At 32.4% G+C, this 26,694-nt stretch overlaps 1 protein-coding gene across 1 annotated transcript in view; it reads right to left on the reverse strand.

Annotated features, from left to right (window-relative positions):
• Positions 1-2,639: 2,639 nt before the first annotated feature.
• The window catches only part of LOC127725525 (trafficking protein particle complex subunit 10-like), a 28,489-nt gene continuing 4,434 nt past the window's right edge, over positions 2,640-26,694 (reverse strand). Inside the window, exons 2-22 of the mRNA XM_052232559.1 lie at positions 25,481-25,562; positions 24,304-24,436; positions 23,720-23,913; positions 22,862-23,057; positions 22,238-22,349; positions 20,945-21,192; positions 20,431-20,577; positions 19,778-19,901; positions 19,238-19,320; positions 18,077-18,168; positions 15,625-15,767; positions 14,002-14,103; positions 12,538-13,034; positions 12,146-12,287; positions 11,707-11,936; positions 11,127-11,227; positions 9,818-9,941; positions 8,007-8,165; positions 7,172-7,349; positions 4,230-4,343; positions 2,640-2,928 (exon numbers count right to left, since the gene is read on the reverse strand). Coding sequence (XP_052088519.1) covers positions 2,720-2,928; positions 4,230-4,343; positions 7,172-7,349; positions 8,007-8,165; positions 9,818-9,941; positions 11,127-11,227; positions 11,707-11,936; positions 12,146-12,287; positions 12,538-13,034; positions 14,002-14,103; positions 15,625-15,767; positions 18,077-18,168; positions 19,238-19,320; positions 19,778-19,901; positions 20,431-20,577; positions 20,945-21,192; positions 22,238-22,349; positions 22,862-23,057; positions 23,720-23,913; positions 24,304-24,436; positions 25,481-25,562 — 3,410 coding nt within the window. The 3' untranslated portion in view covers positions 2,640-2,719. The remainder of the gene's footprint in view (positions 2,929-4,229; positions 4,344-7,171; positions 7,350-8,006; positions 8,166-9,817; positions 9,942-11,126; positions 11,228-11,706; positions 11,937-12,145; positions 12,288-12,537; positions 13,035-14,001; positions 14,104-15,624; positions 15,768-18,076; positions 18,169-19,237; positions 19,321-19,777; positions 19,902-20,430; positions 20,578-20,944; positions 21,193-22,237; positions 22,350-22,861; positions 23,058-23,719; positions 23,914-24,303; positions 24,437-25,480; positions 25,563-26,694) is intronic.

Genomic DNA, 26,694 nt, shown 5'->3' on the forward strand with positions numbered 1-26,694 from the left:
AAATTCATCACAGGAATTATACTCCTTACATAAAATTTGTTAAGTTAACCTATATATAACTAGGTTAGAGTTAACTAAGATATTGTGGTACTTAGAATATGTAAACACCATAGTTACCTAGCAGGAAAATTAATGTCTAAATCTTAGCTGCAGTAACTTTCATTGCAGGTGAAATGAAAACTTGAACCAAAGATTAAAGCATGAAAATGTGGTCAAAGTAATGCAAACATTTACATTCTGCTTTGCTAGATACCAGCTGAAGTGTGAACTGAATATTATTAGTAACATAGTGTGCTAGTGACCTAATACGGTATATATGGGGTCAGTAAATATCATATGGGGTGAGAGCGAAGCTCGAATCCCCATATGGAATTTACTGACCCCATATATACCGTATTACGTCACTAGCACACTATGTAACGAATTTTTCTTACCGACTATCTTAACTTGTGATATTTAGACTAGTAACCTATCAAAATGAGCAAGTCTTCAATACCGTTAGCATTACGAAACTACTTCCATTGATCATACAAAAACAGATGCCAACAATAACAAATTGTTAGCTTTAAATGTGTTTTATGAATTTATTTCAATCTTAATCATCAATTTCTTCGTTTGTTGAAACCTTTAAGATGTTTTCTCAGTACCGTTTTGTTTTTATAAAGGGTAATATCACCACTACTAACCGTGTATTGAAATAACCCCGCCTCCCTACTAACCTAATATGGAATATATACGGTCTCCACGCGGACGCTTTTAACCAATCATATTCCTAGAAATGTATAGGTAAGATAAACATCAATATTGTAACTTTTTAAATGTGTAAAAGCTGTATGAAATATATAAAGGGGCTCCCACAGGGTACCCCCCTCAGGTCGCAAGGTCGCGAGGTCGTTTTTAAGGGAAATGTACAGGTCGCAGGTCGTTTTTTCCAACATAAAGGTCGGAAGTCGTTTTTATATTTAAAGGATCCATTTAAGTCATTGTTGTGTTGATTCTTGTGTTATTAAACCTGGGACATATAGGTTCCTGATTAAACCTTTTAGTTTTAAATTAGATATTTGGACATTTTCAACATGCTGTGCCCTTGGGTTCGGTTGGTCTTGTTTTGTTTGAGGCCATCCAGAGATGGCTGTCTGTAAGTGGGAAGTTCCTGCTCTATTAAAGTTTGTGTCGTCAGCTCTAGATTTATTTTGTGTGGCATTTAATGATCAATATGTGATGTCTTCGTGCCATTAACCCATATCCGTTCTTTTCCATATTGAGACCAAAACAGGACTTGAACTTTTCGATTTTTCAGAACAGTAGTTTCAACCAAACATTCAGTATTTCACTAATCCAACACAATATTCATATTGAGCAAGTCCCCAGAACTTATAAAATCACCGGGGATGTAGAGCTGGATTTACCTACTGAGATACTTTGAACACGATCTATAGACTGATGGCAACAAGGAAATGTCTTGAAGACAGGGGTGTCCCGCTCGGCGCTTATTTCCATTTTCGATGGAACTCCCCCATTTTAACAGTTGTTAGTCCATATCATGATAAATAAAGAGTATGGTACAAAAGTTCATGAAGATTCGACTTGAAACTTTTTAGGAAATCATCTTAAACGCAAAGGTAAACCAAAGTGTAACTGACGAACGAACGGATGGACGAACAGACCGAAAAACTATATTTACCGCAACAATGTTGTCGGGACATAAAACATGAAACTGATTATCAACCTTACTTGGATACATTTGTCTCTTTGGAGCACACACAGAGACACTAGTAGCTAGCGCCCTATGCGCTAGTGATGACCATCACCCATAGTGTTCATAGTGTATTTGAAGCAATAACCCAGACCAATTTAATCTTTTTTAAGAAACAAAAATAGTCCAAAAATTATCATAACTTGACAATTTAGAAACAAAGAAACGAAGACTTCTAACCAAATATAGATACAAAAAGGGTCACAAATAGTTCAAAATTGATTATATGAAAACTGCATGTTGATTTAAGATGAAAACTTAACTTGTACTTTATAGTGCTAAACAATTGGGAACAAATGAAATAAATCTTTGATCCGTTCTCAAGTTTTCATCTGGATACCACCATGGGACGGTCAGACAGATGGAAGTACGGACGGATACCCAACCATGTAATTCTTCTCTACTGCGTGTAGTGGAGTATAATAAAGTAGACAAAAGTGTGACAGATGGCCGGAAAAACAGTATGGCTGACCATGGTTGGTGGGACCAACAGTCAGCAGTTTATGTTTAATAACAGACATGTGATTTGGGCATTTTATTTTATCAGATCTACCATTAACCGAAATGGCAACAAAGGACCACAAAGGAAAACATGGCGCCCAAAATGGCAAGGTCGTTTTTAGCGTGGATGAAATCGGAGGTCGTTTTTTTCAAATTTTACAGGTCGCAGGTCGTTTTTAGAAAGCCCTTAGGTCGGAAGTCGCCTCTAAAAAGCCCAGAGGTCGCAGGTCGTTTTTGACCCTGCGGGAGCCTCATTTAAAGAATATTTATGTTGCAGAGATAAATCAAATTAGATCTGGCTTATAAGAAAAATCCACTTGAATAATATACTGCATCTGCATTAAGCTAATACTGAGGGCCACATGTGAAATAAAATACAACAAATGTGAACATCTTTATTTTTCATTATCACAGATAAAATGGAAAGAATTAAATATGTATTACGTTTCAAAATAATAAATTCTATATTTTTACATCTGTTAACTTATTGTCTATTACAGCTTCCATGTGACTATTCATAGAATTTGGGTATACATGCACTTGTTTAGCAATACTGGCATAGTACACCTGGCCCTGCTGGAATGGAAGTAAATTGTCTTGAAAAGTTTTTTGTGGTGATGGTGATGGTGATGGTGGAGTTTCAGAATCAACACTCTCCTGTTTGACTATTTCTGTAAAAAAATATTGATCATAAATATAACATATAGTAATAGAACAGTAATCTTCTATGCATCTACATATGGGGAAAAAATCGGCATAAATATAAATATATTTATGACAACAATAGAAAATCATTCTCCTTTTTAACCTCTGATGCAAAAGGTTAATAATAAAATAATATCATTTTACAATTGCAATCTTCATCTATATCCATCTCATGATTTTCTCATGTCTAATATTACGTAATTTCCATCAGAATAAAATCTTTTTCATTTTTAAATTCACAGCTAGTAATATTTATTCCTATTTTATGGTTTGATTTGTTTAAGCAGGCTTAAGGGTTATCACATTTTTCTCATCGTGAACTTATAAATAATAAACTCATCATAGATACCAGGGTTAAAATTGTGTAAGCCAAAGCTTGTTTCGTCTACAAAGTTATAAAGGCCAAATAAAGAACGTACTAAGTTGAAGAGTATAGTAGTGAGAAATTTATTTTACATCGGAATGTTATTTCAGCCATTGGAGTACTAGTGGTTTAAATAAATATAATGCTTGTTTTAGGAGAGGTTTATGGGCTATGAGCCTTATTCATTTCTGTCTGGATATACACAAGACACATTTATTTTTGTGGATGAGTACCCTTTCAGGTTTTTTTTGGCAAGTAAACTTACTGTTGCAAGGATTGTCAGCATCAGGAAGTATTGAAAATAAAATCAATAGAATATCTACAGAATAAACACAGATATCTATAGGACACCAACAGTGTGATAGTTTGAGAGTTTTTGGTTTGACCCAGCCAGAAATTCAAGGATTATTATGTCAACCAAGGAAATTTTCTGCCTCCAATTAAAGGTATGTTTTTAAATTACAATCCATGGATCTCGAAAGGGACTTCACAACAAAATGTAAGACAGAGCATTGTTAGATCCTTGTAAGCAAAGCTTGGATACAGAGAATGTATTATAAGATAAAGGTCTGATATATAGAAATGAGGATTGTTAAAAGAACAAAGCTTATTTCAATTTGGCACTATAAGTGCAAATTTACAATGTAAAGGAGTTGACAAAAATATGAATAGTTGAAAGAAAATTTACAATGTATGACAAGTGATGGGAAATAGCTCACACTGCTCCATGAGGCCAGGTGAAATAACAGTCTTTAAAGTAAATACTTTCATATATGAAATTTTTTCTATAATAATTCAATTGAAAAACCACTAAATTACTGATTTACTCATATATATTTATCAGTTCTGTTACTCTGGGTAAAAATAAAGTGTCTCAATAGAGCACTATTAATAAATACCAACCTATGTTCTCTTTATATTGATATAAAGTAACTCTGGGTAAAGGCAGGTGACCTGCAGTGATTGCCATCACATCTATCTCTATAGAGCCATGACCACTGGCAATGTTAAGTAAACCTACAAAATAAATAACTCCTATTTATATTCATAATTTTTCAAAACAAAAGTTTTCCATTTATTCATAATCAGATGAATAACTCAAAAAGAAAAAGACTTCTTAACAATAAATTATACAGCAATGCAATAACAATACCCTGTAGATTCATTTGTTGTTGTGGATTGAAGAAAGATTGTATTTTTGAGGATATTTGATTTCTTGGTTATGCCAAAGTCTGCATACAAGCCAATAGAACATTTGAATTCCTAATTCACCTTGACCCACGAAATCCACAAAAATTGATATCCCAGAATTATGATGAATCCACAGCACTTGTTTATGATGATGATGATGATCAATGGCTCTTTAAAGTCCAGTCACAAATAAAAGACATTTTCAGGATGAGAGCATGTTAATGAGATATGAATATGAACCCTGCTATGTACTAGACTAACATACTGAACCAGATTTTTAATGTGCAAGTACACAAGTAAATAGTCTGCAAGAAGACATGTCAACCTTCTTATACACATTCTTCTGACTAGCCGACCAGTTTTTGCTCTTCCTCCTTAATGCCATGTGCTTTGTGAAGGAGCAGCCAACACCTTATTTAAAAGTCTTTGGTTTGACCAACTGGGATCGAATCCATGACCTTGTGCTCTCACGGCTTGCAAGCTACCACAAGTCACTGAGGCAGCATATACTTGTTTATACAATCTGGTGCTTTCGACTGGATAACCGTCGTACACAAGCATCGCACAAGTTGGCACTCCGAAGCGGGTGGGGAGCAAGAAGGTAAACTGTGGTTTATTTTTATCAATAGTACCGCTTAAGTCAACGCTAGGGGCCGTCTTGACCTTGTTGTAGGGTATGAATGATTCGTTCATTGTTGAAGACCCTACATCAACTGTCAAGATGAAGAACAGGAATAAAAGCCCTGTTCATTGATAATTTTCTATGTTTTCTATGTATTGTGTGCGATTTTGTCCCATGTACATTTACTCCATATCCTTTCATTTTCTATTGATTCTAGAGTTTGTCTCTAGTGCTGTGTGGAGGCAGTAGAACGTTTCCCCGTGCTTGAGGTGTATGCTCTTATAATATTTACAGTTATGGTGTGCTTGTTCATGTGAGAATTTCTCATATTAATACACCGTCAAAATTTCATCAAAATACTGGTCTGGTCATCTGTTTTGTATATTGCCCTTTCATACTATTTTAAACTGCTAGGTTTTCTTACATATATTTCGATGTGCCCCGTCCTGTCTATCATTTGTTTTTTAGTTTTATATGTTTTGTCTATCATTTGTTGTTTCGAAATTATTGGTCTTTTGTTGGGAAATGTATGACAAATATATGTTGAGAAACCTCAAACGTAATTATAAATTATGTAATTCATTGACCGCTCCCGACATGTGTAACTTCAAGGCATATTTTAGCGGCGATCGATGTCTTTCAAAATTACTGCACTTTTCTTGTATCCCTGGTGCTTTCGACTGGATAACCGTCGTACACAAGCATCGCACAAGTTGGCACTCCGAGGCGGGTGGGGAGCAAGAAGGTAAACTGTGGTTTATTTTTATCAATAGTACCGCTTAAGTCGACGCTAGGGGCCGTCTTGACCTTGTTGTAGGGTATGAATGATTCGTTCATTGTTGAAGACCCTACATCAACTGTCAAGATGAAGAACAGGAATAAAAGCCCTGTTCATTGATAATTTTCTATGTTTTCTATGTATTGTGTGCGATTTTGTCTCATGTACATTTACTCCATATCCTTTCATTTTCTATTGATTCTAGAGTTTGTCTCTAGTGCTGTGTGGAGGCAGTAGAACGTTTCCCCGTGCTTGAGGTGTATGCTCTTATAATATTTACAGTTATGGTGTGCTTGTTCATGTGAGAATTTCTCATATTAATACACCGTCAAAATTTCATGTTTGGTTAAATTTCATCAAAATACTGGTCTGGTCATCTGTTTTGTATATTGCCCTTTCATACTATTTTAAACTGCTAGGTTTTCTTACATATATTTCGATGTGCCCCGTCCTGTCTATCATTTGTTTTTTAGTTTTATATGTTTTGTCTATCATTTGTTGTTTCGAAATTATTGGTCTTTTGTTGGGCAATGTATGACAAATATATGTTGAGAAACCTCGCCCGTAATTATAAATTATGTAATTCATTGACCGCTCCCGACATGCGTAACTTCAAGGCATATTTTAGCGGCGATCCATGTCTTTCAAAATTACTGCACTTTTCTTGTATCCCTGGTGCTTTCGACTGGATAACCGTCGTACACAAGCATTGCACAAGTTGGCACTCCGAGGCGGGTGGGGAGCAAGAAGGTAAACTGTGGTTTATTTGTATCAATAGTACCGCTTAAGTCGACGCTAGGGGCCGTCTTGACCTTGTTGTAGGGTATGAATGATTCGTTCATTGTTGAAGACCCTACATCAACTGTCAAGATGAAATACAGGAATAAAAGCCCTGTTCATTGATAATTTTCTATGTTTTCTATGTATTGTGTGCGATTTTGTCCCATGTACATTTACTCCATATCCTTTCATTTTCTACTGTATGTACATCAATAAAACTAAATCAACCTATATTACATGTAACAGGAAACAAAGGAATGAAATTTATAGTTCATTGTCCTCTCCATAAATTTCATACAGCAAATGGGGAATTATGAATCTAAATAATCAGAAGTTTGTGAAAGAACTGCTTTTACTCCCTCTAAGGTTGGATGAACTCTACAATAAAAATGTCCATTGTCCTTTTACTCGTGACCATGCATCTACAAATATAACTTTCAATGAATGTGAAAAATAAAGTGTTTTTGAGTATACCTGCACTTTTACCAGAGACAGCCCAGAATGAGTCATCATCCACTTGATATAGTACTCTGTCCTCAGTATAACTGGAGTACATTGATGTTACTTCAATTTTCATACAGGATAGGACACTCATTTGACATTGTTTATTTTCTCCTTGCGGTGTTACTGTAACTCTCACATGGTACTGAGTCTGAAATACAAAGAAATCATTAAATATATCTTTTATATATAAACTATTGAAACCTCTGTGTAATGCATGAAATATGTAAGATAAATACACAAAAAATCTGCGTACTTTTTGTAAATGCTATAGTTGAAATGAGTACTGTAAATTCAGAAATTATTGCGATGTTTTTATTATGGGAAAAAATGCGACAGAGTTATAATCGCAATAATTTAAACTTGCATTTTTATATGAATTAAACAGGATTTTTCTCAATATCTCAAAAATTAAAATCGCATTTTAGTCTAAAATGACAAAATCGCAATAATAAATGCACGCAATAATTACTGAAATTACAGTAGGCTATGAAACTGTTTGCCAAAATTCTATCAGCACAAATATTAACTTTAATAAGGAAAAATATTGAACATTTAAAATTTTCAACTAAAGGATCATTTGACAAAACTGATAAAAAGAGTATCATGATAAACTATCCTTCTGGGATCAAAATAAATAATAAAAAAACCCAGCATATTTTCCTGTTAACCATTCAAATATCAGTTGAAACAAAAGTCAGAGGAATATATGTCCGTGACTGTACCGTTCAAAATTTATGATGATCAATGTATACTACAAAGTTCTTAACAATTAACACCATATGAGGCAAATCATTTAATATCTTACCCTAAAGTTATCAATTTGACATGTATAACTGAATGTCCTTTGTTTCTGTTCTAGAGAGCAGATATAGTTTACGTGGAAAAACACAGGAAGCGACATGACACTTTCTGTATTACACTTCAGTTCCCATAGGTATGACACACGTTGACTTTTATACACATTCTACAAAAGATATAATATCATAAAGTGTCTTAGATTAAATTTACAGTGCAGCTTTTAAATTTCTACTGTTCCCTTCAATTTCTACGCATGCTTAGATGATCATATTATTTTCAAATCATAGTTAGCAGAGTCAAACATAAGATTGATCCAAAGCACATATTATTTAATGCAGTTTAATACAAGTCTCCATGACTACAATATGATTTCTAAATTTCTAAAGCATGTTAAATCTCTATAAAATAAACATGAGGAGATGTGGTATTATAACAAATGGGATAAATATTGTATATTTGATAGTTTTTATACTTAAGACTTTTTAAATGTTTTCAAAGTATAAGTGGTAGATTGGTTTACAAAATTTATCGAAATGTTCCAGCGGACAACAATCTGTATATGAAATCCTATTAAATGATCAATATTACATCAATGTCATACCACAAGAGTGCACACGCTAAAATGTCTCACCTGCATACTGACCATTGGTTTTATGTTGATAGTCCAAAATATAAAGCTTTACTACAAGTATCACATAAACTTAACATGATCTAAGAAAATGAGGTCAAGGTCAGATAAACCAAACCGGAAATACATGTACACCTTACAATCATTCCATACACAAAATATAATTGACCTATTGCTTATAGTATCTAAGAAACAAACTTAACCATAAAAACTTAACATTGACCAATGAACGATGACAATGAGGTCAAGGTCAGATGAACCATGCCAGACAGACATGTACACCTTACAATCAATCTATGCATTAAATATAGTTGACATATTGCTTATAGTATCTAAGAAACAAACTTAACCATAAAAACTTAACATTGACCAATGAATGATGACAATGAGGTCAAGGTCAGACGATACCTGCCAGACAGACATATACACCTTACAATCATTCCATATACCAAATAAATATAGTAGACCTATTGCTTATAGTATCTGAGCTATGGACTTGACCACGAAAACTTAACCTTATTCACTGATCCATGAAATGAGGTTGAGGTCAGATGAAAACTGTCTGACAGGCACAAGGAACTTGCAAGGTACCCTCATACTAAATATAGTTATCCTATTACTCATAATAAGAGAGAAATTAACAATACAAAAAATCTTAACTTTTTCAGTAGTCACTGAACCATGAAAATGAGGTCAAGGACATATGACAGACGGAAACTTCGTAACATAAGGCATCTATATACAAAGTATGAAGCATCCAGGTCTTCTACCTTCTAAAATATAAAGCTTTAAAGCAGTTAATTAACACCGCCACCCCTGCGGATCACTATCCCTATGTCGAGCTTTCTGCGACAGAAGTCGCAGGCTCGACAATAAAAGTATTAACAAAAATTTACTTTCCAGTATAAAGAAGTTTTAAACTTAAATACTGCAGGTTCAAGGTATAGTTCAACTTTGTTTCATTAAAAGACCTATAAATGCTATCAATATTCATCCATTTTTTATCAGACTTGATAATACATGTACATTCTATCAATGTTTATCTATTTTTAGCCAGGTTTGCGAAGACCTATACATGCTATCAATATTCATCCATTTTTGATCAGACTTGATAATACATGTACATTTTATCAATGTTCACCAATTTCTGGCCAGGTTTTCTAAGACCTATAAATGCTATCAATATTCACCCATTTCTGATCCGGCTTGCTGAGACATATAAATTCTACATCTTTGTTAGTTGTAGAAGCTGTTGGATCCTGTAGAGTAAAATTACTTTCAGAATGTCCTTCCAGAGCTATTTGTAGGTATTTCCTTAAGAAAAACATTTATATGTTAGCATAAAACATTTTCAGTAATGCTTCTAAAGCCACTGAGAGGATTTCATGACATTTTCAAAGAAAAAATTAACAAAATTAAGAATATTTTAAAAAATATAGAAAACCATGCCACCCTCCCATAATCACATTTCCACATTTAGTAAACCAATAATTCTGGGTCAAAACCATACTATTGACTAATTTTTAAAAGTTCACATCATAATAAACATGTGACATGTTAACTTCATAGTAAACTACCTTAAACTAAAACTTTAACCTACTTTTAACAACAACATTAACCTACTTTTAACAACCATGTTAACCTGAACAGTGAACCATGAAATATGGATCAAAACACTAATTTGGCACATATATACATGTTTTTAAGTTAACATCATTATGAGCATGAGAATTTGGTATCAATCTGATGTAACCACACCCTCATGGTTATCTACTTGGTATCAATCTGATGTAACCACACCCTCATGGTTATCTACCTTGAATCAAATGTTTTTAAACTGAAATGGGACAGACAAACAGATAGTTCTGGACTGATGGACAGACTGAAAAAACATAATGCCCCACACTATTGAAGGCAAGGTTTTATAAAATTGTTTAGATTCAAACTACAGTAAGAATGTGAATAAAAGGAGATATGGGCAAAATGCTAATGAGACAGCAATCCAACAACAACTTACAAATCAAGGAAAAAAAATCTAGGGGTCATCATTTAATTCAGAAAATTTAAAAAATTGACCTGGAATTGATTTTGGTATGAATAAAAGGAGATGTGGGACTACAATCCAATTACAAAGCAACCTAACAACATAAGATTGCAGATTTAAACTGTTCTGATTCTATTTAACTAAGCTAAACCTTAGCTGCAAAATTGTAGCTCTTATGGTCCTTGGATACTTTTTTTCATTTTGCATACCATCTAAGAACCATAGAAAAAAGCTATGGTTCTGCAGCTGGCAAAACCTTTGCTTTGTGATTAATGGCATTGTTTGAAAGTTATTTAAAATGGTGCAGTCCGTGTTTTCACCGTTCATGGAACAAGAAATGAAGTAGCCATCCAAACATTTTTGTAACTCCTCATGTTTTTATATTCTCACATCACAAAAATACAACCATAAAGTGTGATGTTTATATAAGCCCTTTAACAACCAGAATATATTACCTTTTGTTGGCTGTATGTACTTTATGTGAAGCAAGAAGAGGTGAGACAAATGTTACACCTGTAAGCAATGGCTGAGGAAATCTGTCACAGGCTATTTTTATCTACAAAGGAAAAAAATAACAAGAGCCAATGAGAAAGTATTTTCATTCATAGGGTACCAGTTTTTATTTATAAAAGTCATGAAACTTGACTAAAACAATCAACATATTTCTTAGATTTAGTCTATTGAATTGTATAAAACGATTGATTTAAGAATCGAGGTATAATGATTCATCTAGAATAACCAATCACAACCATCAGGCCTGATCTGATGGAATGACCTTGCTAAGCCATAATATATACCAACTGTCAATTCAAAATTTGATTGTGTGCATCTATAACTGTGAATCTTCAACAAACATAATGCCAGATTTATAAATGTGGCTTCTATTAATAATTTAGAACAGTATTACAACAAAAAATTTAATTATCTTACAAGTTGAAATATTCCTCCAATTATATTATTCACATTTAAAAAAAGCGCTGTTGACAAATTTTGAAAAAATTATTATGCAAAGTAAAGAATATGACAAAAACATACCATAAAATCAATACTTTCACTTTCAATAATATCATGATAAAGTGTGAAATTAAATTTTAAAGATTTGTCTTTTGTTATTTCATCAATGGTCAGAAATCTGCTTTCATCCGATGTTTTGACTTGTAAGTCAGAGGAGGTAACAATTTCTAATTGCTGTCCAATTTCCAGATTAAGATTACTATTTTCTATGCTTAGTTCCACCTCATTTTCTATACCCATTATCAATTTATCTGAAAAATAAAAATAATAAAGTATGTTATGAAGACAAAAAAACTGTGTCTTCCTCATTCCTACAGCATAAATTATAAACAATGTAATTCTCCGTATATCAAATATATATTTATAAAACATAGAAATAATTCATAAATCAGGTTTCTTAGGAGGTTAAGCAACTACTTTGTTTTTAGCCTAAGTTAAAAGTTATTTTATTTCACTGTACCTCTACAAGTAGGGCTAATCTGACAATGAGGCTGGTGGTAGGATGAGGTAAAACTGGTATGTACATCTATTGTCTTAATCAATTCTAGGTTTCCAATCTGTACCCAAAACTGATTTGTTCTAAACACTCCCACTTTATCAATCTGCAAAGAAAACAGCAACAATTTCTTTTTTTTCAATACAGAACATAAAAATGTTTTTGATTGATAAAATTTACAATAATTTTAAATCTTTGAGTAGCCCAGACCATGATCTATGAAAATTGTTTGGTAGCAAATATGTACCATTGGTTTTGTAGAAGAGTTTTCAAAAAAGTTGATTGAGAGGAAAAAGTTTGTAGAATCTAAAGCAGAGAAGTACTGAAAAGGCAAGATTTAAAATGAGAAAGTTTACCTTCTTAGACAAAACAATGACATTCTCTCCAGGTTTCAGAATTATATCTTGTCCAGATATACACAGTGCATAATCCTCCTTCTTTACAACAGGCTGTTTGGTTACTGTCTTACTACCAGCACTATCTACCCTCCTAAGTAACTCTTTAGACTGAAAACAAGACACCCCACACAGTACAGGACTTTTCAGACTTCCTTCAATGTTCTCTTGTAATGGTATCATATTAGCAGTAGGTTTAGATATAGGTCTACAGTTTGCTACATTTTCTGTCAGACTTGTGTCACTTGCTTGTCTACTGACTACTGGTTTATTGTTCCCATTCTGACTAGATTTTACTTGAGTGAATGAAAGACATATCTGATCACATGATACATCACATGGTGCTTTGTTTTTGATTTTCAACTCCACTTCTACCACATGATTTATATATACTTCAGGTTTTGAAAATGCCATTTCCTCCACTGTTATCAATGGACTTGCCTTCAGGGGACTAGCTTCTATAATAAATAAAAGGATATGCATCATATCACTATAACATATACAAGAATTTAATTTAAGATATTGCATACATAAGAAATGTCTTCCCATTGTAATTGAAGCAGAATTGATCACTTTAAAAAACAAATTCTTATAATTATGGTTTTTGCTAAGCTAGTTTTAAGATTTATGGCCCTTTATACTACTAGGGGATGTTAGATGACTTTGACTATCTATGAGCGACTTGTGAACACATGAACAGTGGGTAGCCCTTTATGTTTCAACTTCTAAACTTTATCATTTCTGTACTTCATACAACTGGCATGTTTTAATTCTATTTTAAATTTGCAATACATACTAAGATGAACTGACGTGATTCTGTTCTGCATGTAAGTTTCCATGGTATAGTGAGGTCAGAAATGCATGAATGTGTAAAATTAGAACAAAGTCTTGCTTGATAAGCATATTGGCAGTATATAATGTATTTAAAACATGAACAGAGATGATGGCAATGAAAGATTCTATTCTCACCATGTAGCATTTATTTCCTTGAAAAAAACACCTAATATTTTCTCAATTTATAGTACTTTTGTATTTCATCTGAATGTATTCAGTATCTATTTTGTTCTATGCAATCAACCTTAATTATTTTCATTTCCTTATTAATTGAACTGTAATTTATATAAAAAGGACTAGAATATATTCTAGTAAGATTTGATTCTTAACCCTTTTAAATAATTAATAGAATACATCCCAATAAGATTAGACCATTGCTAATTGTTTTAACAATGAACAATCGTACCTATTTAGAATTGCATGCTCCCCTTGAAAATCCCACAATACAGTCGCAACATCCTTATAAATAACATTTGGACTATCAAGTAACATCCAAAATAACAGTCCTATAATGCTTGATCTTTCCTGTTCCATTCACAAGTATTGCATGTACAAAATTAAACCACACTTATTCAAGTAGTAATTTTATACCAGTATTGTTTTTGGCTTCTTCATATAACCTTTCCAAATATTGTTGTCTATCTGCCTCCGGTAATGTTAAACTGCTTGCTATGTATACTGCTGTCTGTAAAAATGTTTCTTGTCAAGGTTAATCTCTACTTCAAATATAGCTATATCTAATTTCATAAAACTAAACTGTTAACACAAAGATATGTCTCGCCTATTTGTTATTTTGATAATGCAAATGTTGAAATTAATATAGCAATACTTTTACATGTAAGTTATGCAAATATTCAAAGTCAGTGAACCATGACTGAAGGTACAGGGCTAAACAATCTCCATGGAAATGAGATGTGCCAATGCTAATACAACTGCAAACCAAATACCATTGACTTTTCATAAGTCGTTCTCTTTAAACAAACCTAAACACAAACATTAACTTGTAAACTATGTAAAAGTTTCAAAGTCAATGAACCATAATTAGGGGGTGGGGTTATATAATCTCCATGGAAATGAAACTTGCAAATGCCAATACATTTGCATACCGAATATATTTGACTTAACATAAGTGGTTCATCTTAAACTGACCTAATCACAACTAATACATGTAAACTAAGCAAAAGTTTCAAAGTCAATAGACCATGACTGAGGGGTTGGCGCCAAATATTCTCCATGGAAATAAGATGTGCTAATGCTTATACAACTGCATACCAATTATCATTGACCGACCACTAACGGTTCCCCTTAAACTGACCTATCACAAACTAATACATGAAAACTAAGCAAAAGTTTCAAAGTCAATAGACCATGAATGAGGGGGCGGGGCCAAATAATCTCCATGGAAATGAGATATGCCAATGCTTATTCAACTACATACCAAATATCATTGACCTACCACTAGTGGTTCCCTATAAACTGACCTAATCACAAACTAATACATGTAAACTAAGCAAAGTTTCAGAGTCAATAGACCTTGACTGAGGGGGCGGGGCCAAATAATCTCCATGGTAATGAGATGTGCCAATGCTAATACAACTGCATACCAAATATCATTGACCTACCACTAGTGGTACAGCATAAACTAGACCTAATCACAAACTAATACATTGTTTAAACTGCCATTGCCGACGCCGCCGGAAACAGCATACCTATGTCTCGCTTTTTGACTCCGTCAAGGCGAGACAAAAACAGCAGTTTTTTTTTAATCAGGCAATCAACATAAACTGTATGTACATAGCTGCAGCTGGGTTTAATGACATATCATATTAATCAAATTCTAAACAAACAGTATTACTGTGGATCCAAGAAGGATTTAGACTTAACAATTAAATTCCTGAAAATATCTTCAACATACTTGCATTGTGGACTAAAGGTACCTTGTTAATGAATGAAGAAAGAGTGAAATTTTTACTGTTGTAATTGTTGCATGCTAAAGTTAATCTGTACAAATTTCTATATAAGAAAATATTTTGTATTGTTAATTTACAAAAATTTAAACTTTATTTTATTACAAAAAGAAATGATTTACTTCAACATACTAATTTGAACATGCAGTCATTAAAATGACATTATTTCATTATAAGTTATTTCAGCTCTGAAATGCACTTAGAGCATAACATAATTCATTTCAACTGTCATTGTAGACAAAAGGATATTTATTCTTGTTTTTTAGCTTATCTTGACATCTAGCTAGGTCAAGTCTGGTACCCTCACTCAATTGTGACCATCCCTCTTGGTGGTAGCTCTTCACAGCCTCCGATAAATAATTCTCAGCTTTCTCTGGATGACCCATTCTCCTATGAATTAAAACCAGATGTCATTTATGTTTATTCTGATATAAGTAATTATCAATAATTAACATGCTGACAGATTTCATTTCAGAATTGGAAAGTTTGTCTGAAATTAACTGTGTAATTTAAAAGAAAATAATGTTACACTACATATTGTATTCTATACTTTTTAAAAATAAAAATTTCCTTACAATTTCTTGAAAAGTTTTATCAATGACTTCCCTTACAAAAATTGCATATTCTGGACAACTTCCTTGTCAATACTGTTGTAATTTATGTATACAGAAATTTTGCAGTGTTTTATGGTGGCTATGTGAATATTATGGATTTTTTTTGTTGGATGGTTGAACCAAATTTATCAAATTATGTAGCTCTTATGTTAATGAACTTCTTTAAGATATACAATATTTTTGAAAGGGTCTGTCTTGAAGCTGAGAAGAGAGATGTAACACTTTCTAAATACAAAAGCTCTAGTGGTGACTTTCCTTATCAGCATATCTGTAAACTAATATTTGGGTCTTTCCATCCTTGATCCAACCACTTTATTAGACTGATCTCTGATTGAATGTTTATGTATTACAGAAATTTATTCCCTGACTGGGTATTTTTTTACAACAAATTTATGAGTGAAATTACATAGCATTCACAGAAACTGAAATATCAATTTAATAAAAATTGTTAATTTCATCAGAAATGCGTATTAACTTCCTGTAAGAACTTACATATAAAACAAAGCTAAATCTTTTGTTATAAGACGAGCACATCTGTATCTTACTGAGAGAACTTACATATAAAACAAAGCTAAATCTTTTGTTATAAGACGAGCACATCTGTATCTTACTGAGAGAACTTACATATAAAACAAAGCTAAATCTTTTGTTATAAGACGAGCACATCTGTATCTTACTGTGAGAACTTACATATAAAACAAAGCTAAATCTTTTGTGATAAGATGAGCACATCTGTAACTTCCTGTGAGAACTAACATATAAAACAAAGCTAAATCTTTTGTTATAAGACGAGCACATCTGTATCTTCCTGTGAGAACTTACATATAAAACAAAGCTAAATCTTTTGTTATAAGACAAGCACACCTGTATCTTACTGTGAGAACTTACATATAAAACAAAGCTACATCTTTTGTTATAAGACGAGCACATCTGTATCTTACTGTGACAACTTACATATAAAACAAAGCTACATCTTTTGTTATAAGACGAGCACATCTGTAACTTCCTGTGAGAACTTACATATAAAACAAAGCTAAATCTTTTGTTGTAAGACGAGCACATCTGTATCTTACTGTGAGAACTTACATATAAAACAAAGCTAGATCTTTTGTTATAAAACGAGCACATCTGTATCTTACTGTGAGAACTTACATATAAAACAAAGCTAAATCTTTTGTTATAAGACGAGCACATCTGTATCTTACTGTGAGAACTTACATATAAAACAAAGCTAAATCTTTTGTTATAAGACGAGCACATCTGTATCTTACTGTGAGAACTTACATATAAAACAAAGCTAAATCTTTTGTTGTAAGACGGGCACATCTGTATCTTACTGTGAGAACTTACATATAAAACAAAGCTAGATCTTTTGTTATAAGACGAGCACATCTGTATCTTACTGTGAGAACTTACATATAAAACAAAGCTAAATCTTTTGTTATAAGACGAGCACATCTGTAACTTCCTGTGAGAACTTACATATAAAACAAAGCTAAATCTTTTGTTATAAGACGAGCACATCTGTATCTTACTGTGAGAACTTACATATAAAACAAAGCTACATCTTTTGTTATAAGACGAGCACATCTGTATCTTACTGTGAGAACTTACATATAAAACAAAGCTAAATCTTTTGTTATAAGACGAGCACATCTGTAACTTCCTGTGAGAACTTACATATAAAACAAAGCTAAATCTTTTGTTATAAGACGAGCACATCTGTATCTTACTGTGAGAACTTACATATAAAACAAAGCTACATTTTTTTTTTTTTTTGTTATAAGACGAGCACATCTGTATCTTACTGAGAGAACTTACATATAAAACAAAGCTAAATCTTTTGTTATTAGACGAGCACATCTTTATCTTACTGAGAGAACTTACATATAAAACAAAGCTAAATCTTTTGTTATAAGATGAGCACATCTGTATCTTCCTGTGAGAACTTACATATAAAACAAAGCTACATCTTTTGTTATAAGACGAGCACATCTGTATCTTACTGTGAGAACTTACATATAAAACAAAGCTAGATCTTTTGTTATAAGACGAGCACATCTGTATCTTACTGTGAGAACTTACATATAAAACAAAGCTAAATCTTTTGTTATAAGACGAGCACATCTGTATCTTCCAATATGTTTAAATGTTCCCATAGCTTGCTCTAACAGCTCCTGTAATAAGTACAACAAATATCTTATTATTCTTTTTTCAAAATATCCAAAAGACACCTTATTTGTTATTTTAAAGAAAGCCCTTTGTTAATGTCAAAGTAATGGTTCTGTTAAATTTTCTTTACAACAGAAGGGAACTACTTGATATTAGCTTTTTAACCATTTCCCGAACTTTGAGAAGATAAGACGTAATATCAGAAAGACTTTGATTGAAAATTGGATAAAACAAATACATACTTTTCTATTAAGACCATTTTATCTTTTAACTAGACAACAATGTACAAATATATTATACTTGGATTTTTTTTCGTTAAAAATATATTATGAAACATATAGTTATATTTCCTTATGTTCTAAATTCACTATGTTCAATCGAACATAAAGCATTTATATGCTAATTCTCTCTAGATTTTTGTATAGCATACATAATTATCTTAGCACATTCAGATATGTATACCTTTATATGATAAAGGCATAATAGAAAACCAAATAAATAGTTAGGTACTGTTAGGCGCAATGACCATCTCGATTTTGATAACAAGATACAGAGATCACAATATCTTATCAAAACTAATTTTCAAAACAGTTCATATTTTGAATAATGGTAACCATGCACATCTATGAAAAAACGTCTCTCAATATAAACATCACAAAATCTCAATCTGATCAACAATAAAAGACTGCAATTAAACATCTACAAAATATATACATAACATGTTAATTCTTTACATACAACTTCAATGCATTATAACACAGAAGTCTTAATGAAAATTAGACTTCAATACTAAGCAAACATACGACAATGGTCACTGCCCAAACCTTGATAACTAAATCTCGTGCAAACTTTCTTTATATACTGACCGCCAGAACCGGTTTACAATTATTGTGAAAACACAACAGAATTAAATACATACTTCAAAAATCATACGCGAACCACACATAAATATATTGTCTGTTCGTAACTGAGAAAACTTTATCAGACGATCACTTCAAGACTACATTAAATATTCATATGCTCTAAGTTTCTGAAAATTCTACACACATGTTGTAAACCTATTGCAAATATTACCAAATAAATTTTCTGGAATGAGTCCTTTGATGAAAGAGCCTCCCTCAGTTTATCTCTAGGTCTTGGCTGGTTGCCTTCAATAACTAAATAAATAAAAACACTTGGGATTCCAAAATGGATATACATGTACACTATATTTGAATGAAACATTTTAATATAAATAAATTGTCTTCATTCAATATACAAGAAATGCATTGTTTATGATTTGTTGACATTGAGGTCACCAAAGTATAAATAATTTTTCGTGATAGTTAATGTAGTTTAAGATAGTATTGTTGAACTATGAACTTTAAGCATGTGAAATATTAAAAATTTGTTTAGTTTCACTCTTTTACTTTACTGACTGTCATTTTCATGTCATATAAAAGATGTGTTCTTTTAAAATGGATGTTTATAACAGTACTAGTTCATAGATTGAGCATTTAATTCACCAAATTAAAGAATTCACTTAATTTTAGGATCCGTTTTTCCAAAATCTTTCCTTATTGTTTTTCTGACATTCAAATTTCAATCTATAAAATAAATCCCGATAAAATATACCTGCATCATTTTCTTCAGCTATTCCCATACCCGAGGTTAAGTCTAACACCATCGTCAACTGTTCAGACCTAGGCTGTACGTCATCTTCAGGCATCAAACCACATAATTCTCCCAAACTGTACAGCTATCAAATAAAACAATATTACATTTGTTTTAATGAACTAAAATGTTTGTCTGTTTTTTCTGTCTAATCTCATGCAGTGAGAACAGAATGTTTGTTTTAAATCTGACTTTAAATTCAATATTCAAAGTGTAGCTCTATGCAAATAGATCTCTTATCTTTTTTCTAGCAATATCTCCCAGTAAAACTGTGTTTAAATAGAACTCTTTTACTTTTTCTTATCATGATCCCACAGTAGAACTCTGTATAGAGGGGCAGAAGGACCTTTTACAGGATTCAGGATTGTGCCTTTTTTTTTTTGCGAGAATTATTTACACTTATCAGGACTTTGGAATTAATGATTAATTTTTTCATGATCCAAGAAAGAATGCTTTCATTTTTCAGGAATTCAGGATTCAGCTTTTATTTTTTCTGAGAATTCAGATTAACACGCCCTCCTATACACCCCCCCCCCCCTCCCCCTTTATAAATTGAACAATGAATTTTTCCTAGCAATAACCAACAGTGGAGCTCTGTAAAAAAGAACTCTTACCTTTTTTCTAGCATGATCCCAAAGTGTAGCTCTGTACAAATAGAACAGCTCTGGATTGTACAAGTCCTCATATTTCTCACAGGTCTGTAGAACTTCTAAAGCACTCACAAATGACCAACAATCTAATGCTCCAGGAATGACACTTATCTGAAAAATACAGAACAATTGGAAATGGTTTATTTTAATATGAAATAACTTTGTGCATTATTTATCTACATTATACAAATTACATATGTGTTCCTCTCATTATAAAAATATAAAACAATTTAACAATTCAAGCTAGATTTGATACATCATATCTTGATTCTACAGGGCCTCATAGAATCTTTCTAAACACACACATATAAATACAATATCAGAATAATGTCAGAAAATGTTGACTATTTTGGATGAGGCTTAGAAATTGGGGAAGGATGAGGTTAAATGAGCCCTTCAACAGTTTCCCACTGAATACAAATTGGAAACGAAAACTGTGAAAGTCAAGTTACAAACAAAGAAGGTTAGAAATTCATACCTTGAGTTTTATGACTTCTAGAACAGTGTTATACAGGAACTCCATGGCTCTCCTGGACACCTCTGATGGCTTTCCTAGTAAGAACAACAGTGCACACTGTCTAGAGAATAAATAATTCCTAAACTCTATCAGACTAGCCTTATTGTCTTTTATTTGGTCTCGTCTGTCACGGTTGATTGCTTTCTGTAGGGAGATACCAGCCCATGATTTACACTCCAAAAAGTTGTTTGTCAGCCAAGGTACAGCAGCTGTAAAAATAAAACAACTAAAATAACAATATGTTTATGCAATCATTTCGTCATGGGTGGTGTAGATACATATTTTTCAGTGTTTCACAGTATTGCGGAAAAATACTGTCTTAAAGTCTCTATCATATTTTGTATGGGCCAATGAGGTATGCTTTGTTAGGTCAGGTGACCTAATATTTTGTTATGGTAATAATTTTTACGCGGGTACATGAAAAAATTGTCCAGGTGGTCATTCTAGCCGTAGACATCATAAAGTCAAAATTTCCATTTCGTAAAAATTTTTATATTGTCATAATCATGATGAGGTGCGGCATCATTATCCAGAAACAGTTCTTGCATTGCTCTGTGACGCAGGTTTCCAAAATATGTGGTTTTTCCTGGGCGGCGAGTTTCCTTTTATGACGGGTATTCATAATATGATATTTAACATTTGGAATATTTTTGAAAGTATATAGATATTTACTACTATAGTTGCCGGTAGTATATATATTTTTTTTGTTCACCAAGTTGTGTGTAATTTACTTTGAATAGATACTATCATTGTGATATATGATGTTTGCATATTATGAGATTACTGTATTGTTGTGTTAGATTACATAAAATTTTATTAAATGCTGGCTCCAGTCTGTCTGCACGGCAAAATGCATATTTGAATTGAGTCTAATTTAGTTGGCCAAAATTATAGTGTAGTTAAGACCTATATTTGTTGGTTGAATTTAATACTTTTGTTCAAGGCAAAGTAGTCCTAACATCTTGAAACTATCAATTCTGAAAGGAACATCACTCAAAAAATTAAGTAGAAATCGTACTGAAAAGTATAGCTCAACTTGAATTCCATAGTCATTGGTATTCATGATATTACCCAAGGCACACTTTTGTTCCTATCAGTAGTTTCAAGGACTGACAAAGCAGATCTTAATTTATCTTATTTGTAGGGTGTCTGTTGAAATGGATAGAAAAAACTTCACAATTGTGTGCATACAAAGTTGACAGAAGACAGTTTTCTTATCTTTTTACAGTATATTATATTTGAATGTAAACTTACTTCCCGATACTTTAGTAATGACAAACTGACTAAATAAGGCATCTAACTCATCATATTGTATCATGGCATCATCATACAGACCTAACATCTCAAACATGAAGGCAAGCTCCTCCTGTCAAAACATTATAATATAGATCAATATTCATAAACATGGAGAAAGAATGTAAAATATTTAAAAAAAAAAAAAAAATAGCTCCCCAAAACATCAAAATATAGATAACAAATTTGACATCCAACTCCTCTTTGAAATCAACTAAATTATATTCTAGATCTAATAATTGTCTGAAAAATGAAGAAATACTCCTCCAAAAAGTAGAATAACCACCTACAAAAAGAGTGCATGATACGCCGGTTATGTCCATACTGAAATTGATGTCAGAATAAAATGGAATATTTTGTTGCCAAAATGAAACATTAAGTATGCATATAATCAAAAGTCCAAATGGCTCTGTAGTTAAACTTGCATGAGGATATCCTTTGGTATATAGATATTGCATCAAATATGACAATTAAAAGTCCAGCAACTTTGGAACAACTGATCAGAAAATTACTGTACATAATAAATTTTGAAATAGAACAACTTTCGAACCACTATCACTATAAACTTGACCTGGAATCTGATACCTGTATTAAAAAGAATTGTATGAATCCCCATCCAGGTTCGTTCCTTCTCTCTCTCATCAGTCTCATGTTTTCTTCATATTTAGATAAATGCCTGTTGTAAGCCTGAAGTAATAGGTTTCTCAGCCTTTGCAACAAAGCTGTCCAGCTCTCCTGACCTTTTTGTTCTTGTTTCAATGGGTCTGTGATAGAGATACATCTGTAAATAATGTAAAATGATAACATTAAAGACAATTTAAGTAGCAATCTCGATTGAAAAATATCAAAACAATTAAAATCTAGAGTTAATTTGACTTTTTAATGAGACCTAAATTTTTGCACAAGCATTTTGCTTGTAAAACTACACTGGTGAAATGAATGTTAAATTACGTCTCAAGCTTTCTCAAGACCAATCTTAGATTTCATATTGGCTTACCAAATAAAAACTTAAATCTTATAGAATAAATACCAAATATCAGCTGATACATGTCTATATAGTGTAAATACATATATCATACAGAATATAAAACATTGGTGTAAACAGTTTTGGTGTTATGTAAACTTAGAAACTGAGGCCTAATGAAAGTGTTTATTTCTTGTACAGATTTGTACTTTTAAATTCTAAATAGATATTTATATTTAGTTGATTTTTGCCCTAAGGTTGTAAGCATGTTTTTAATATTTCTTTGTTACACCTTTGATCTCTATTTGACAAAAGGAAAAGAACAGATATGGTGCAACTATTCAAGATGTATAAATTATCCCTAAGACCAAAAACAAAGGAACAGCACTTTAAATGCTACTCATCTAAAAACAAGGACACAGCATAAAGGAACAAAGCGTTAATTGTTATCATAAAAGCTAAATTCAGATATACACTACCTATCTGGTTGTTTTCCACAGAAGTCATTTTTGACCTTGTCTATCACAGATGACCTTGGAAGCAGTTTAGTTTTAGCTTTAGAATCATCGTTACTGACAACTACTATTAGCCAATCAGGAATGTTATTGTTTTTCAGTGCAGTATGCCATTCTGTTAGTTCTTCTTTGGCTGTCTGTTTGTATGTTTCTAAATCCTAAATAAAAATTAAAAAAAACATCTTAGAGAACTAAACAACATCGTTAAAACATCTGTAAATTATTTCTACATGACAAGGGCACATTATTGTCCATTTCAACCCATTTAGCAATCAGGGACATTACTTAAGCAAACAATTATTTTTATGTATCTATAGAAGTATTGAAGTCATAGAAAATTCATAATAATCAATTCCAGTTGAAAGATTTTTTGTGAAAAGAGCCATTTCATTCTGATAATATTAGCAGAGAAGGAATGTAAAAATTCAGTGTACTTTTGTTTTATACACACATGCTATTAAACTGTACAGAGATACACTAAAACAGATAGTATAAAAATGACAGTAAATGGTACTTGAAGGTAAAATATGACAAATATTACTACGTACAGCATCTGCCCAGAAGACATGAAAATAAGGCCTGCTGACTAATGTTTTGTCTGTTTCTTTGGGAAGTATATCTTCATCATAGGGTACAAAACTGGCTTCTATGTGTACTGACTTTGGTGGTCTTCCATATGACCTACAAAAAATCAGAATGTTTTATAAAACATATTTCATTATCAATATTATCTTAACAAGGTAATATACATGTATGGACAATCGATGTGAAATCTCCTATGAGTGTAATACATGATTCCAAGCACATTAAATTGTTATTCTGATGAGACTATTACTTTATAATTCTCTATGTTGACAACTTTATATATATTTGTATTTCTCATAGTTTTCATTTATGTAGGACATTTTAATTCTTGATTTCTGGCATTCATAATATCATATCACTCATGATCACTGTAATGACTATTAATCCTATTCATTGCTGTAATCTTTATTGGGAATAACGATTCAGTATTTAGCTGTGTAAAACACGCAGTTATATATAATACGCACCCCTTTTCATCCCTTCAAAATCGTGAGAAAAAAATGTAAACTCAGAAATTGTTGCGTGCATTTATTATTGGAATTATTGAAGAATAGACAAAATGAGAGATTAATTATTGCAATTTCAAGAAAATTGGTATACAGATATATGTATCAGATATCAGAATGCGAGTTCTTATTATTGTGATACTCACCCAGTCGCATTATTCGCAATAATAAAAACCTCGCAATAATTTCTGAATTTACAGTATTAGTCTCTAGTTTCTTGGTTAATACTGCTGCTGCATGCTGGTACACTTAAGTAACATGGAGGGTACATGTATCATCTACCCGAAAGCTATAGCCTGTTTCTGGTCACTGACATGATTTAAATACTTGTACATTGTGACTGTATATTTTTAATTTATTAACTATGTAAATGTGTCATATCTAAGAAAGGTTGCAACTCAGGCAAAGTTGACAATAGAGTTGTTTCATTACTCACAAATTTATGTTAGGTTTTTTTGACTGCCCAAACTTTGGGCTTTTATTGTATCTGAAGGAGGATATTCCAGAAACATGTGCTGTGTGCATCAAAATGATGGGCGAAATTTGTACCAAATATTTAATAATGTTACCATAATTATCATAGTCTTTGGTGTTTTTTACACGAGTTGAAAATGTCCTTTCTTTACAATATTACCTTCTCCATTCTGTAGTCTCCTTTGGCAATGTTTGCACTAGAGTCGGATGTAATGATGAGAATATGGTCTGGTCACCATGACCTGGAAGAAAGAAATCTGGTAATCAGAACTTAAAAAAGTCTCAGGTCTCCATGTTCATAAAATCTCTAGCCAAATGCCAAATCACCTTAAAAAAAATCCCCATTCAACATACATGTAACCTAAAAATAAAAATTCTCTGTACACTAGTATTTCAATTACAAGACAAATGTCTGGTCATGTTGGTCACCATGAACTCAAAATAAATTATCTGGTCACCACGACTGAAAAAGTTTAATTTTCTTGTTACAAAATAAAATTTTTGCAATTAAAGAATTTATTTAAGAATAATGACCTGAGATTGACCATATATTTGTGTAGTATGTTAAGGCAACACAGAAAACTCCATACTACAGTTTGAAGTTTAGCTGTAGTACCTACAGTCAGGAGTACTACTTGTACAAGTTATTTTTATTTACTTGAAGAAGTAAATATTAATATACTTATATAAGTTAATTTGTAAGATCAAGAAGATACTTATACAAGTAAAATTAAAATTGAGAATGGAAATGGGGAATGTGTCAAAGAGACAACAACCCGACCAAAGAGTAGACAACAGCCGAAGGCCACCAATGGGTCTTCAATGCAGTGAGAAACTCCCGCACCCGGAGGCGTCCTTCAGCTGGCCCCTAAACAAATATGTATACTAGTTCAGTGATAATGGACGTCATACTAAACTCCAAATTATACACAATACTAAAATTAAAAATGATACAAGACTAACAAAGGCCAGAGGCTCCTGACTTGGGACAGGCGCAAAAATGCGGCAGTGTTAAACATGTTTTTTGAGATCTCAACCCTCCTCCTATACCTCTAGCCAATGTAGAAAAAACAAACGTACAACAGTACGCACAGTAAAACTCAGTTCAAGAGAAGTCCGAGTCCGATGTCAGAATAGGAAACAAAAGAAAATAAACAAAATGACAATAATACATAAATAACAACAGACTACTAGCAGTTACTGACATGCCTGCTCCAGACCTCAATTAAACTGATTGAAAGATTATGTCTTCATCATATGAATATCAGGCACAATCCCTCCTGTTAGGTGTTTAGTATTATACCATCATAAAATATATGAGAAGAACATAACCCGTGTCATGCCAACAACTGGTTTTAGAATAAATATGTTTAA

This window comes from Mytilus californianus, unplaced genomic scaffold, assembly GCF_021869535.1.
Source record: "Mytilus californianus isolate M0D057914Y unplaced genomic scaffold, xbMytCali1.0.p SCAF_15, whole genome shotgun sequence".
Classification (NCBI taxonomy): domain Eukaryota; kingdom Metazoa; phylum Mollusca; class Bivalvia; order Mytilida; family Mytilidae; genus Mytilus; species Mytilus californianus.